At 49.8% G+C, this 12299-nt stretch overlaps 1 protein-coding gene across 1 annotated transcript in view; it reads left to right on the top strand.

Moving 5' to 3' along the window:
* The window catches only part of si:ch211-285f17.1 (sickle tail protein), a 118658-nt gene that overhangs the window by 99286 nt on the left and 7073 nt on the right, over nucleotides 1-12299 (top strand). Inside the window, exons 10-18 of the mRNA XM_035413639.1 lie at nucleotides 1305-1459; nucleotides 2576-2751; nucleotides 5257-5393; nucleotides 5483-5630; nucleotides 7098-7278; nucleotides 8219-8423; nucleotides 9642-9928; nucleotides 10159-10311; nucleotides 11489-11608. Of these exons, the coding sequence (XP_035269530.1) occupies nucleotides 1305-1459; nucleotides 2576-2751; nucleotides 5257-5393; nucleotides 5483-5630; nucleotides 7098-7278; nucleotides 8219-8423; nucleotides 9642-9928; nucleotides 10159-10311; nucleotides 11489-11608 (1562 nt within the window). The remainder of the gene's footprint in view (nucleotides 1-1304; nucleotides 1460-2575; nucleotides 2752-5256; nucleotides 5394-5482; nucleotides 5631-7097; nucleotides 7279-8218; nucleotides 8424-9641; nucleotides 9929-10158; nucleotides 10312-11488; nucleotides 11609-12299) is intronic.

Below are 12299 nucleotides of genomic sequence, written 5' to 3'. Positions count from 1 at the left end.
TCTCCACGGTGACAGGTGTGCGCCATCCTTCGTTTGCTGCGCGCACAGCCATGGCTGGAGGGCTTTTCGGTGGCTAGGTTCGCCGTTCCCCCCCCCGCCGCCGCGGGAGATCTCAGCGCGGTGACGCGGGCGACGCAGCGGCAGTTTCCCAGGCTCGGCGTGGCGTTACATAACGCCGCGGACACGCCCGAGCGAATCACAGCCAGCGAATTCATTAGGCGCAGCTGCGGCAGGCGCGCTTTGTTTTGCCGCTCCCAAACGCTAAGGCCTGTCGCCCTCGGATCGCTGTTTAAGGCGGCGATGAAAAAACACTCTGATTTTTCATTCAATTTTCAGCGCACGCTGGGAAGGTCTCTCCGGCCTTTGGAAATACGCGCTGCGTTTCATCTCCTCTGGGACTTCTGGGTTCCTCCAGAGGAACGTGTTCTCTGCCGATATGGGGAAAAGGAGCCGTACGGTGCTGCAGCCGCAGTGCTGTGACCTGCCTCCTCCTTCGCACTGGCTGCAGTAGGGCCGTCCCTGATTTATTTTGGGATGCTAGCGCGGCGGCGGCGTGTTGGCAGCGTCTGCCTGCCTGTGTGAATCTGCGGAGAGCAGGCACCCTCATTAACAAACATTACGGTATTAAATCACAGAGCGGTCCTCTGGAATGCGGTCTGAGCTGGTGTGCGGCGTCCAAGTCCATAACGCAGCGAAAAATTTAAATGGATGGGGGGAGGGGAGGGGAGGGGAGGGGAGAGGGTGGGGGGGGGGGAATAAAAAGATTGTCCCATTTGAACCTCTCAGAGGTATCTGAATTTCAGACCCAGGTCCTGAAATGTGAGGTTCTAGGATCTATCCAATGTATACAGGCGGAAAGGGATATGCAGTGCATTGTGGGTAGCAAGCTAGACTTCGTGACTTACTTGCAGCTGTTTTAAATCCTGGGTGGGGCATCACATTCGTAGCTCTTAACATGGACCCCAACATGAATAAATATCCAGCCGTTAAAAAATGGGAGATGTGATTCATCCTGAAAAAGGGACAGCTTCCACACAAGTATCCAATGATCAGTGCAGACTTTGTGGCTGGCTGTCTTGGTTCGGTGCTGATGCGCTACGTTTCACATATAATGCAGTCATAACCTCAGGGATGTGTGTGATGCGCTATGCAGTAGGAGGCATCCAGTCCCCTTCACAGTCCCCTTCATGCTCTGGACTTCAGCACAGGAAACACAGCCCATCCGCGCACACAGGCGCCTTGATTAGCCAGCCGGTTTTTTTTCCAGTGAACTGAGCAGACCCCTCTCTCTCACTTCCTTACAGGAGCCTCGCCCATCCTCGCGGCCAAGAGCCCGGCCGAAAGCTCTCCGACGCCCCCTCCCCTCGCGGCCCCCGCACCCCTGCAGGCCAACCTGGCCCACTTTCGGAAGAACGTCTCGGACCTGCGGCTGCAGCTCCTCCAGATGAGACAGCTGCAGGTGATGTCACTGCCCTACCCCCCCCCCCACCCCCCTCCATTACGGCTCCAATAAGGAGTGGATATGCTCAGCTGCATAGCCTCCTCTTCCTGTTAGTTATCCTTTCAGTATCTGGAAGTAACTTTTCTGTCTGTTAAATGCCTAACTGTGAATTGCTGCGCTCTGGAAAAAAAGGTGATTACACACCACACTAAAAGCCAGCTTGGAATTTTACTTTCATGAACAAGAACGGACTGCCGCCTCCGGCTGAGTTTGTGGATATTGGATTTGTAATTTATTTTCTGTACGGTTCTGTGTTGGCATTGATTTTAGAGCAGCCATATATATTCAAAGAACTTTCATTTTTTTAGGTTAGAGGGGAGGCTAGTGAAGATCTTCAGCCATTATTCTTTATGTAATTTGTGCTGCTTATACCACAAAATTATATATGACTTTGAGGCATAATGACATATTAATCGTAATAAATAATCGATGTTAATGCACCTAGTGGGGGAATGTTTTTTTCTGCTGTCAGTGTTGATGTATTGTTTTCATTTCATGGAGGAGGATTATCCAGTAAAATGTTATTTTGAGCACTTCGTAAAGAATTTGCTACTGATAGTTTTAGTGTGTACTAGCCTGTGAAATGTCCTTGTGACTTAACAACTAAGTTATGGTTGTTAGTTACGGCCTCATTATTAACGGGAGAATTAGAAGCGTACTTAAAGAGGCTCAGCGATGGGCTGAGGGTAATCACAGCAGCGCTGATGATTATGGCCTTTCTGATAGCATTATTGCTGGTAATTGGGGTGTGGATTGTGGTCCGCTGTGATGTGAGCTGGAATGCTTGTGTGTATCTGCAATTCTAACCATGTGTTTGTGTGTCCATAATCACGCGCATGTGTGTGTGTGTGCATGTATGTGTGTGTGTGTGTGTGCCTGTATGTCTGCGTGTATTTTTGTATGTACATGTGACGTAAGTGTGCTTTGTCAGTGTGAATGAGTGCCATGTATGTACATGCGTACATTTTTGGAGCTCGGTATTGTAAGTCTGATTCAGTAGGTCCGTCAGTATTGGGGCCTTGTGCTGGCACTGACGCGATGTTGAGCCTGCGCGTGCGTGTCTGCTTGTCACAGCTGCAGAACCAGGAAACGCTGAAGCTGATGGTGAAGCGGGCGGAGCAGGAGATCAGCGGGAAGCTGGTGGAGGCGGTGAAGAGGCTGGAGGACCCGGCGCAGCGGCAGAGGGTGCTGGTGGAGGAGGACAGGCACAAGTACCTGAGCATGGAGGAGAGGGTGCTGGTCCAGCTGGGGTAAGAGCCAACACCACAGCGCCGGTGTGGGTCTCTCCAAATAAACCCTTCTTAAGCACTCCTTTTGGACACTCCGTTCCTCCTCTCTCCTCGTTTCAAACGGTCGGCGGCGCCTCTGGGGTTAGCGCTGCGCCCCTACACACACACACACCAGGACCGAGGCAGCTGAAGCGTGTGCCCTCTCTTAGATGTACTCCCCTGTCAGCCCATTATTGTTATACAACCTAACACACTACTGGGACCACTCTCTGTTTCTCTTTTTTTCTACTGCTTTTTTCTTCTCAATATGGAATGGCTAATCATATAATTATATCAGCACTAATTACTGCAACCTCCGCTCTCGATTTCGGCACACAGTCGACCGGGGGGGGGTCGCTATTGAGTGGTCAGACCCTGTAACCCCTGACTGAAACCATCCTTCCCTGGCAATGCAGAGATGAGGTGTGTCTCTGACAGACAGCACCTGGCAGCCTGTGAATGCATTCTGTGCTGTGTGGAGAAACTCACTTCGGCCTACCTTTACTTAGGCACTCTTTTATGTATAAAAAAAAGCATTGTATAACCGAGTCTTTAATGCCCCCAATTTTCATGATTGTTCTCAGGTGTTTCCAATCTTTGCCTTTTACCGTGAAAAAATTAGAGCGCAAAACTATGTCAGCCTCAGCTGTTTTTTTGTTTTTTGTGGTTTTTTATGTTCTTTTTATGTTGCCAATATGAATGGCAAATGAGCCCTTTTCCTGCTGTTTAATTTGTGAGGTCAGGCCTCTGTCCGTGGTCAACATTTGCTCAGATAACTATCTCAAACAGAACATTCTTGCTCTTTTTGAGGGGGAATTAGTCTGAACTGGATGGGTGTTTGCATTGGTACTCAGCCAGGCCCTTGTCTGCAATCCCACTACTGTTTAAGATGCAAACGAGAAAGAACAGGAGAGTAAGCTTGGCCTGAAGAGATGGCATTACTCTACTAACAAAACTCAGGCGACACCATATTGGATAGAAGGGATTTGACACCTCTGTTCACACTCAAATGTAATGGATTTTTTTCCACGGTAGAGGCAGTTGTGATATTTTAAGCTCAGGAAGCTTGTAAGTGTGTGTAAATACAATGTAGGAGGCTGCCCAGAACAGAATAAAAGTTAAAAACATATTCTGACAGTCTTAATGACTTAACTGTATAAAGCAGGGGTGTCACACTCCAGCCCCAGAGTGTTAGAGTGCCTGCAGGTTTGGGTGGCTTGTTTTCTGTCAGCAGCCTGTTTAATCCATGGAAACAAGGGGTGTGGACTCTGTAGCCAATCAGTGGCTTACGTTAACCACTCAAGTGTGAGAACACCCCCCCCCCCCCCAAAAAGCAGCGGACGCTGCAGCCCTTCAAGATTTGAGTTTGAGATCCCCTGTCGTAGCCTCAGCCTGAAGAAGGAAGTGTCCCATGAGGTGAGCAAAGTGGGCGGGGCTTCAGCATACCTGCGGGCAGGCAGAAGGGAGTGGGGGGGCGCCGTGGAGACGTCTGTTGAAACAGCCATAATTTTCGAGCAGATAAAAGGAGTAAATCCTTCAACTTCTAACAGAAAGATTGCCTTCAGAATGATGCAGCGTTTTCTCACACCTGTTTGGTGCTGGTGCGCAGTTTCCACTGCAGACATTAAAGCGGGGTTTTGTCAGGTGTTTGTCTGGGCAGATTGTGGAAACGGGTCGGACTGGTTCCTGCTCCGTGTGTCTTCAGAGGAATTCTTCCCGTGACTTTTCTCAGTGGTCTCAGATAAGAGGCTTATGAAACGTCGCTGCCAGTTTTTTTTCTTCTTTTTTTTTTTTTTGATGCTTTCCTAAGGCTTGGAGAGGAGCCCGTGTTTTGATTGTGAAAGCACAGGGAAGTGGTGGGTGTGGTTATAAGGTGTGACAGTAATCCAGTGCAGCACCTGTTGCTGATATACTGTCTAAAGCAAAAATTTTAGCACGCCCGCAAAGTTTCAGTCAGCTTCACTGTTTGGTTTGATGTTGTTATTTGTCATATAAGAGATCATAAAGATGACTCACAACCTGCTTGACATGGATTGGTGACAATGGGGTGTGTGCTGGTTCACAGTTTGAGATATATGGGAGATATCTGGCTTTGAAATCTGTGCTACAACTATGTCAGAAGCTGGCAGTAGCAGGATCTGCAGCAAGGACGAGTTTTCCTTCAAAATACAGGCGCAGTGTACAAAGCACATTTGTTCACTTGTTCAGTCCAGCGCAGGGAGACAAAACATGCCTTCTTTAATTTATTCCTTTCCTTTTTTTGATGAACTCGTACTCAGAAGGCGACCTACTGCTCAAGCTTTTCTATAAGCCTGGGGAAAGTAAATGTTCTCACACTGCCCTCTGATGTTCACTGCTGGTATTGCAATGCTTTCCCATGCTCAGCTGGTTGTGGACTTCCCGGCGTCGCATCACGCGCAGCCCGGCGTCCGTTGTGATCCGCGGAGCAGGAGCGGCGTGCTAATGGCCGCGGCGCCTGTGTTGCAGGGAGCTGGAGCAGTACGTGGACGAGCTGAAGAAGGACTCGGCGTCCAGCGCGGTGCAGAGGGCCGTCACGCTGAAGGACGTGGAGGAGGGCGCGGTGGGCCTGCGCAAAGTGGGCGAGTCTCTGGCGGGGCTCAAAGGTGAGTCCCGAGCGGCCTGCTCGCAACCTGCCGAAAACGCAGCACCGCCGGCACCTGTCTGACCGCGCCCGTGCGCCCCGTCCCCGCAGGGGAGTTCCCGGCCCTGCAGACCAAGATGCGGGCGGTGCTGCGGGTGGAGGTGGAGGCCGTGAAGTTCCTGAAGGAGGAGCCGCACAAGCTGGACAGCATGCTGAAGCGGGTGAAGAACCTGACGGAGACACTCAGCAGCCTGAGGAGGTAACTCATCCACCTGCGGACGCTTAAGAGCACGGCCTCATCAGCCCCATAATGGGCGGAGCTGAAGTGAGTTGTCAATCACTGACTTGAGCAAATCGGAACAGTTTGCTGTCCACATTAAGGCACAATGACAGGCCCACATCGGTGAGCACATGAGAGCTCCGCCCTTTGTGGATTTCATGAACCCTCCCCTTGCCCTCTCTGGCTCCATGTTGTGGAGGGTTGAGGTTTAGGACGCTCTGCTCTCCCTTTGTCATGTCTGACAAAGGTGGATTGTACCCAGAATTCCCCTGGGAGAGGACACATCATTGTGTCGTCTGTACATGCAAATGTACTTTTTTTACTTATCTTTCACTGCTTATACACACTTCAAGGGATTTATTATCTATTTCAAGAAAGCCCTGGCAAGCAAGGCAGCATACAAGTTCCAAATATAGCGACTAATATGTAAGACAATTGCTAATGGTTAATTCATACTGCAGTGCACACTAAATAATGTAAATAAAAGGAGCAAGGGCTTAAATAAGAGTATATAAATATTAAAGCTTGAACAGCCTTTGAATTATGCTCCATTTATTTATTCTTTGAGCTTGCATGCAAGTGTGTCTTATGTAATAAGGTAGTCAAGTGTAAAACCCTGTTGTTATTTTTAACTTTTGAGAGACACTAATTTGACATCCTGAGAAGCTCAGCTGGGCTGTAGCACGTTTACACTGCAGTGGTGCATTAGAGAACAGTGTTCAGAACTATTGATAACTGACGTCGGACTCCGTTTTAGGAGAAATAAAGCAGTAGGGACCTCTCAAGCATAGCATTAACCTTCACAGAAAGGCGTCAGGCCTTTGGCCTGTCATTGGTGTTTGTGACATTGACACCGGCTGCCGAGACTTGCCCTGATCTGTGATATTTTGCGGGGTCTTTCATTACAGAGATGCAGATCATAGTGACAGCATTAGCAAGGCGCATCTTCTCTGGAAATCATGAAAATAAATCTGTTTTGACTGTGTCACTGCGTTCGCGTTGAACCAATCTGTGAATGCATTTAAGGGAAATTTAGCTTTGGCGGAGTATTCATTTCCATAAAAATGTCAGGCGCAGGGATGCTAGATTCCCTCCGGTGATTTTGCTCCGCCGCTGCGCTCAGCCGAATTCATCTGAGCGCGTCATCCGCGATGCCGTTCCTTCCTGTCACAGCCGATAGCGGCCGCCTGCGTCGCTGTCACGTTCCTGCCAGGCACAGATATGGCGCTAATGATCTCAGTCTGCAGGCATTGCTCGCCACGCACAATCAGGAGTGTATCGCAGCACCTGGCTGCGTGTGTGTGTCTGTGTGTGTCTGTGTGTGGGTGTGCGTGTGGACGTGTGTGTATGTGTGTGTGTGTGTGTGTGTGCGTGTGTGTATGCAAATACGTGTTTCTTGTCTTAGTGAAGCGATCAAGTGTCACACTGGAAATTCTGTTCCCACAGGCTTGTCACAGACAGCCCTTTGAAAGGCTCGGAGAGTCTGGTAGTGAGGGAGACCAGCGCGGTTGCCGTGGTGGAGTCAGAGCCCCCGCCCAGCGCGGTGCAGGACTCGTCCCCGCCCCCGCCCTCGTCCGCCTCCCCCACCGGGCTCCCCGAGCCCCAGAGCTCCTCCATTCGCTCAGAGGTGATGCCCGCCTCGCCGCTGGTCATTCACCACGCCCAGAGCTCGCCCGTGCACATTCAGCAGTCCCTGCAGTCCGCTGCCCTGGTGCACCAGCCCAGCCCCCCCCCTCACCCCCAGCCAAGAGCGCCACTCCCCAACCCTGGCCAAAATCAGCACCCCCACCATGGGGAACAGCCCCGCCCTGTCCAAGAAGCCTGTCCTGAACCCGGAGCCTCCGCCCTCCGTCGCCGAGAGCAACAGCTCCGCCCCTCAGAACCTCTTAATCGAGGAGGTCCACAGCAGCAGAGAAAAATCCAAGCAAAGGGCCAAGTCTATCGAGGTACATAAGAATGCAGTCTGCCGATGCCTTCCCTCCCATTTCAACAGACCTAATGCCTACTAGTAATTATCGTTATCGTTATTATTCTATGATTTGTAAGTCTATGAAATACATGTCCTTAGATGTGGACATCGGATTTGTATCCTCAGGTCTATGGATGTACTATAAGTTTACATATTTTTGTACGTTAGGTTTTGGGGTGTGCGATTGTGTGCCTGCTTTTGGTCACAGGATATTTGTTTTGCGCAGTGCTTTGTCCTCAGGTCTTCTGGATAAATCTGTAAAAAGTTTTTTTTTACTGAAGTTGGTCTGAGTCCTTCCTTTGCGCTGTGTTTACTGGCTAATATAGCTGTGATGGTAAATGGTGCAATTAGGCAGCTATCTGCGGAGGCTGCGGTGAAGTAATCAGACAAAGCGCTAATGAGAAAAGACACCTCTAATTAGCCATTTTCTAATTACCGAAGAATACGAAGTTAACAGATAAAGTCGCCGCTTATTGAGTGAGGTCTCCTGCTATCGCCTGAAAGGAGTTTATTGGAGGGAGATGTGATTAAGATGTGAGTGATGTTTGCACGGCGCGGGCGAACGGGGGCCTTTGATGTCATTCTCACCTCCCTACAGGCCGCGGAGAAGGAGTGGGCGGAGAGGAGGCAGAACATGGGTCAGTACGACGGGAAGGAGTTCGACAAGATCCTCCAGGAGGCGCAGGCCAACATGATGAAAGGCATCCCCAACCTTGAGGTGGGCGAGGAAGAGGCCCCTGCAGCGCCCCCTGCAGTACAGGGGGATGAGGTGGACACGCCCCAGCCTGTGGAGTCGCCCCCGAGTAAGGCCACATCTTTAAATTTGAAAACTAGGGGAGCCGAGCCAGTGGGTTTAAACTAGCAGCTGATGTCAGTCACTCTTATGAACCAATCAAAGGTTTGCTTTCACTACCTGAGAAAAAAAAATGCAATTGTTAGTTGTTAGAATAAGTGACTCACTGATGACACAGGTGGGATAACACTGTAGCTTGATCTCTGTTTCACCAGCTGTCCCCCTCCTAGGTGCTCAGGAGTAGGGCTCCCAGAATTCCTTTAGCCAATATTCCCATATTGGTCCCCCACAGGGCTGCAGTCAAAACGTCGAGCACAGGCACTTTGAAATTCAGAGACCATGCAGGACCTCTGGCTCTATCAGGTTTAACGCCAGATCATGAGGGATTAGTCTGTGTTTAATTCATTCCGGGCAGGATATACTGCAAGATTGAGGAAGTCCTCGGAGTCCGGGCCACTGTCAGTTCTGTGCAGTGCCGTCTGTTCCTTGCTAACAGATTTCAGGTGTGGGCGTGAGTCTGCTTTGCCTCCGGCCTCCACGCACATCGTAGACAAAACGTCACCGGATGCGATGTCAAAAGAGCCAGGATGAAAACCACATGATGGTTCAGAGGAGCTCCAGCCGCGGTGTAGATGCATCACTTAGCCCTTTTTCAGACGGGCGTTTGTGTTTGTGCTGATGGCTGTGGAGCGCTGTGTTCCTCAGGCCTGGTCCGCCTGTAGCGAGGGGGGCTCTGTTTTCGGGAGGGCCGTGGTGGGACAGCCCAGCGCAGGATCGGGTGTCCCAAGCACCGCAGCCCCACTGAGGTCAGCTGGGCCGGGGACCAGCATGTAACCCAAAACTCACACCCCCGCTCTCTCTCTCATTCTCCCTTTGTTGCTGCCGCTTGGTTGCCAGGCTACGGGCATATTGAGTTAAGCCAGCGATGACTCCCACACCTTAAATGTGACCCCTTAAGAGTCTGTTCTGTTAGGGAGCGGAACTGGGATGGATTGATTTCACCCCGCCTTCGTGCCACATATTACTGTAGGAAGACGATAGCCGCGGTGTGAAGCAGATGTAACCGTGTATGAGATGAAAGTAAACGGCTGACATGACATGACACCTCTGGCAGAGGTTTCAGATTCATTATGTGATTCGGTGGAGTCTTATTGAGGGTGTGCTAACAATTGATACAGCGCAGTCTTCAGTCTGTAACTGCCGTCTATTTTGCGTGTGCGTTTAACAGAAGAGGCTCCGGTGCCGGAGTCGAGCCCTGAGAAGCCGGTGCAGCCCAGCCCTGAGCCCCGGGCCCTGGCCAGCCCTCCCCCCGTGGCTGAGAAGCCAGCCAGGATCCTTCCGGAAAAGCCCGCCAAGCCCAGCCTGGACAAAGTGGCCAAGCTGAACGCGGAGAAGGCCTGCAAGTCCCCTCCCCCGCCCCCTCCCCGGCGGAACTACCCCCCGGGCTCCGGGCTGACCACCGGGAGGTCAGGGGAGGTGATATTCACCAGCAGGAAGGAGTCTGTCTCTGCTCAGGTATGCAGCCTCTGTCTGCTCTGTCAGTGGCGCATTAGGCGGGATTACCGGCCGGTCGAGCAGCATTCCCTGGCGGCCGAATCACATCCTGTGCCGCGCTTGGTGTGAGCGAGAGAGCGGGCGAGCGAGCGGGCGAGGTGCCTCTTTGATACGCAGGGCTGTTATTAACCCGGCTCGGCTGCTGTCGGCCTGCATGCGATCCGGGGTCAGCTGTCCTTCTCTTCCTCCAGGAGGGGGAGGAAGAGGCCGCGCCTCCGCAGCCACCCAAACCCAGCAAGGTTCCCCCGGAGATCAAGCCAAAACCGCAGACTCCGCCCCCCATCGTGGCCTCTGCCATCTGCGACGAGGAGGATGAAGGAGACAAGATCATGGCAGAGCTGCAGGTGATGAACAGTGTGCTCCTGAACTGTCTCACACACACACACACGCACACACACACCCACACACCCACACCCACACACACACGCACACACACGCACACACACACCCACACCCACACACACACACATACACACACTCACAGACCTGAGCCTTACCCCTTTAGACACCAGTAAACTGAGGATTATTTATTATATTTATTATACTTGTTAAAAGAGACATCTATTTTCACCGAAATTAAGAAAATGTATTTCATATTATTTTATGTTTGTCATTGAAAATTGAAAATTCATTCTTGGTAAACGGTAAATGGACTGCATTTATATAGCGCTTTTATCCAAAGCGCTTTACAATTGATGCCTCTCATTCGCCAGAGCAGTTAGGGGTGAGGTGTCTTGCTCAAGGACACTTCGACACGCCCAGGGCGGGGTTTGAACCGGCAACCCTCCGACTGCCAGACAATCGGTCATACCTCCTGAGCTATGTCGCCCCTGTACTTGAAATAAGTATTTGACCTAGGTCTCACGCATATAGTGTACACACGCGCACACACACAAACACACACACCTGTACCCTATACTTCTTAAACAAATTGCTCATGTTCTCTTTGGGTAACATGTCTGATATGGAATAAGCCCCCACTGCATTGTTGAGTCATGGTGTCTGGGAGTGGGTTCTGTCATTTCCTTCTTTGGTGGTTGGAGTCTTTTTAATCAGCAGCACTTTTGCATACACTGTGTGTTTACTCTGAGATCTCATTTAGATAACATCTTATTCAAACTCAGACACGCTAGCACGCATGCATTGTAAAATCACAAGCAGGCCCTAAGTGATCTGACCTTTCTGAATGCAGCGATAATGAGAAACATATTTGCCAATTGTACCGAGACGTGTAATTTGGTGAATTTTTAAAAAGAGATAAGGCAATAAATGACTTGCCCTGGGTTCCGTTGTCAATTTGTAATACCATAAGGTTGCTAAGTGCCATTTGGTAGATTTCCATTTTATATGGGGAAGAATATACATGACAAGCAGACTCCAACTGTTACATTCACTGTATACAGTGTGTAAAGCCCCATAGTCTAATGAGCATCCCTGTATCACTTCCGAGCAGACCCTGGCCATATTTGCACATAACAGTAAGAGTGGTACACTAATCCCCAGTCTATTCTGATTCCTCAGGTTTTCCAGAAGTGCACTGTTAAGGATGTAGGGCCAAAATGTTTTATTGAACATACAAGAGTTGAGCCCCAAGTCAGAGAATTGAGGCCCGGGTCCTTAATGTTACCCAAAGACAAAAAGGTAAAGAATGTGCCCCCATTTAGCCGGCCACCTAGATGCCTGCTACTGCCGACCGTCTGACTTACTAAGTGAGCCCACCGCTGACTGTGCCTTTAACTGCCACTCACACACCTGCTGCGTGCCCTAGTCAAGATGTCTTTAACTGCTTGGTGGATTTTTCCTGGCCCTCTTGATTTTTTTTCTTCTTTTTTCTTCTGTTTTTTCCCCCTCTGTTTGAAATTCTATAGCAATTAAGTCTGCAGAAAAAAAAATGTCTCCAATATCGGTGGACCCATTTTGTGGATAGATCTTTGGATAGTGATGATGTGACATGTATGGAAATGAAATTTGAGGCTTGATTTGAGAACATGACTGTCTGATGTGTGTTTTTGCAGTGAATAAACTCATTAGAACTTTCAAACTGAGACAGTAGCAAATGTTTTTTCATGTGTCATAAAATGTTTTCTTAATTTTAATATTACATGTGTTTGCACCTGAATTGCTACCCTTTATCATTTTTAAGGTGGAACATATGAGTGTTATGTTTTGTTACAGATATTATTTGCCAATTCAGGAGTACATCTAATTGGCTTTATGAGAGCTTAGACAAATATGTCTGCCTTTATTCCAATGAAGGGATGATAAAAGTCAGAATTCAGTGCTTCTGGTTTGCAGTTTTGGTTTTAAGGAAGTGTGATTTTTGTTTTTTCCT

Source organism: Anguilla anguilla, chromosome 4 (assembly GCF_013347855.1).
Source record: "Anguilla anguilla isolate fAngAng1 chromosome 4, fAngAng1.pri, whole genome shotgun sequence".
In the NCBI taxonomy this organism is placed as follows: Eukaryota; Metazoa; Chordata; class Actinopteri; order Anguilliformes; family Anguillidae; genus Anguilla; species Anguilla anguilla.
Note: the sequence above shows the minus strand (reverse complement) of the source record. Positions and strands in the feature narration are given on the sequence as shown.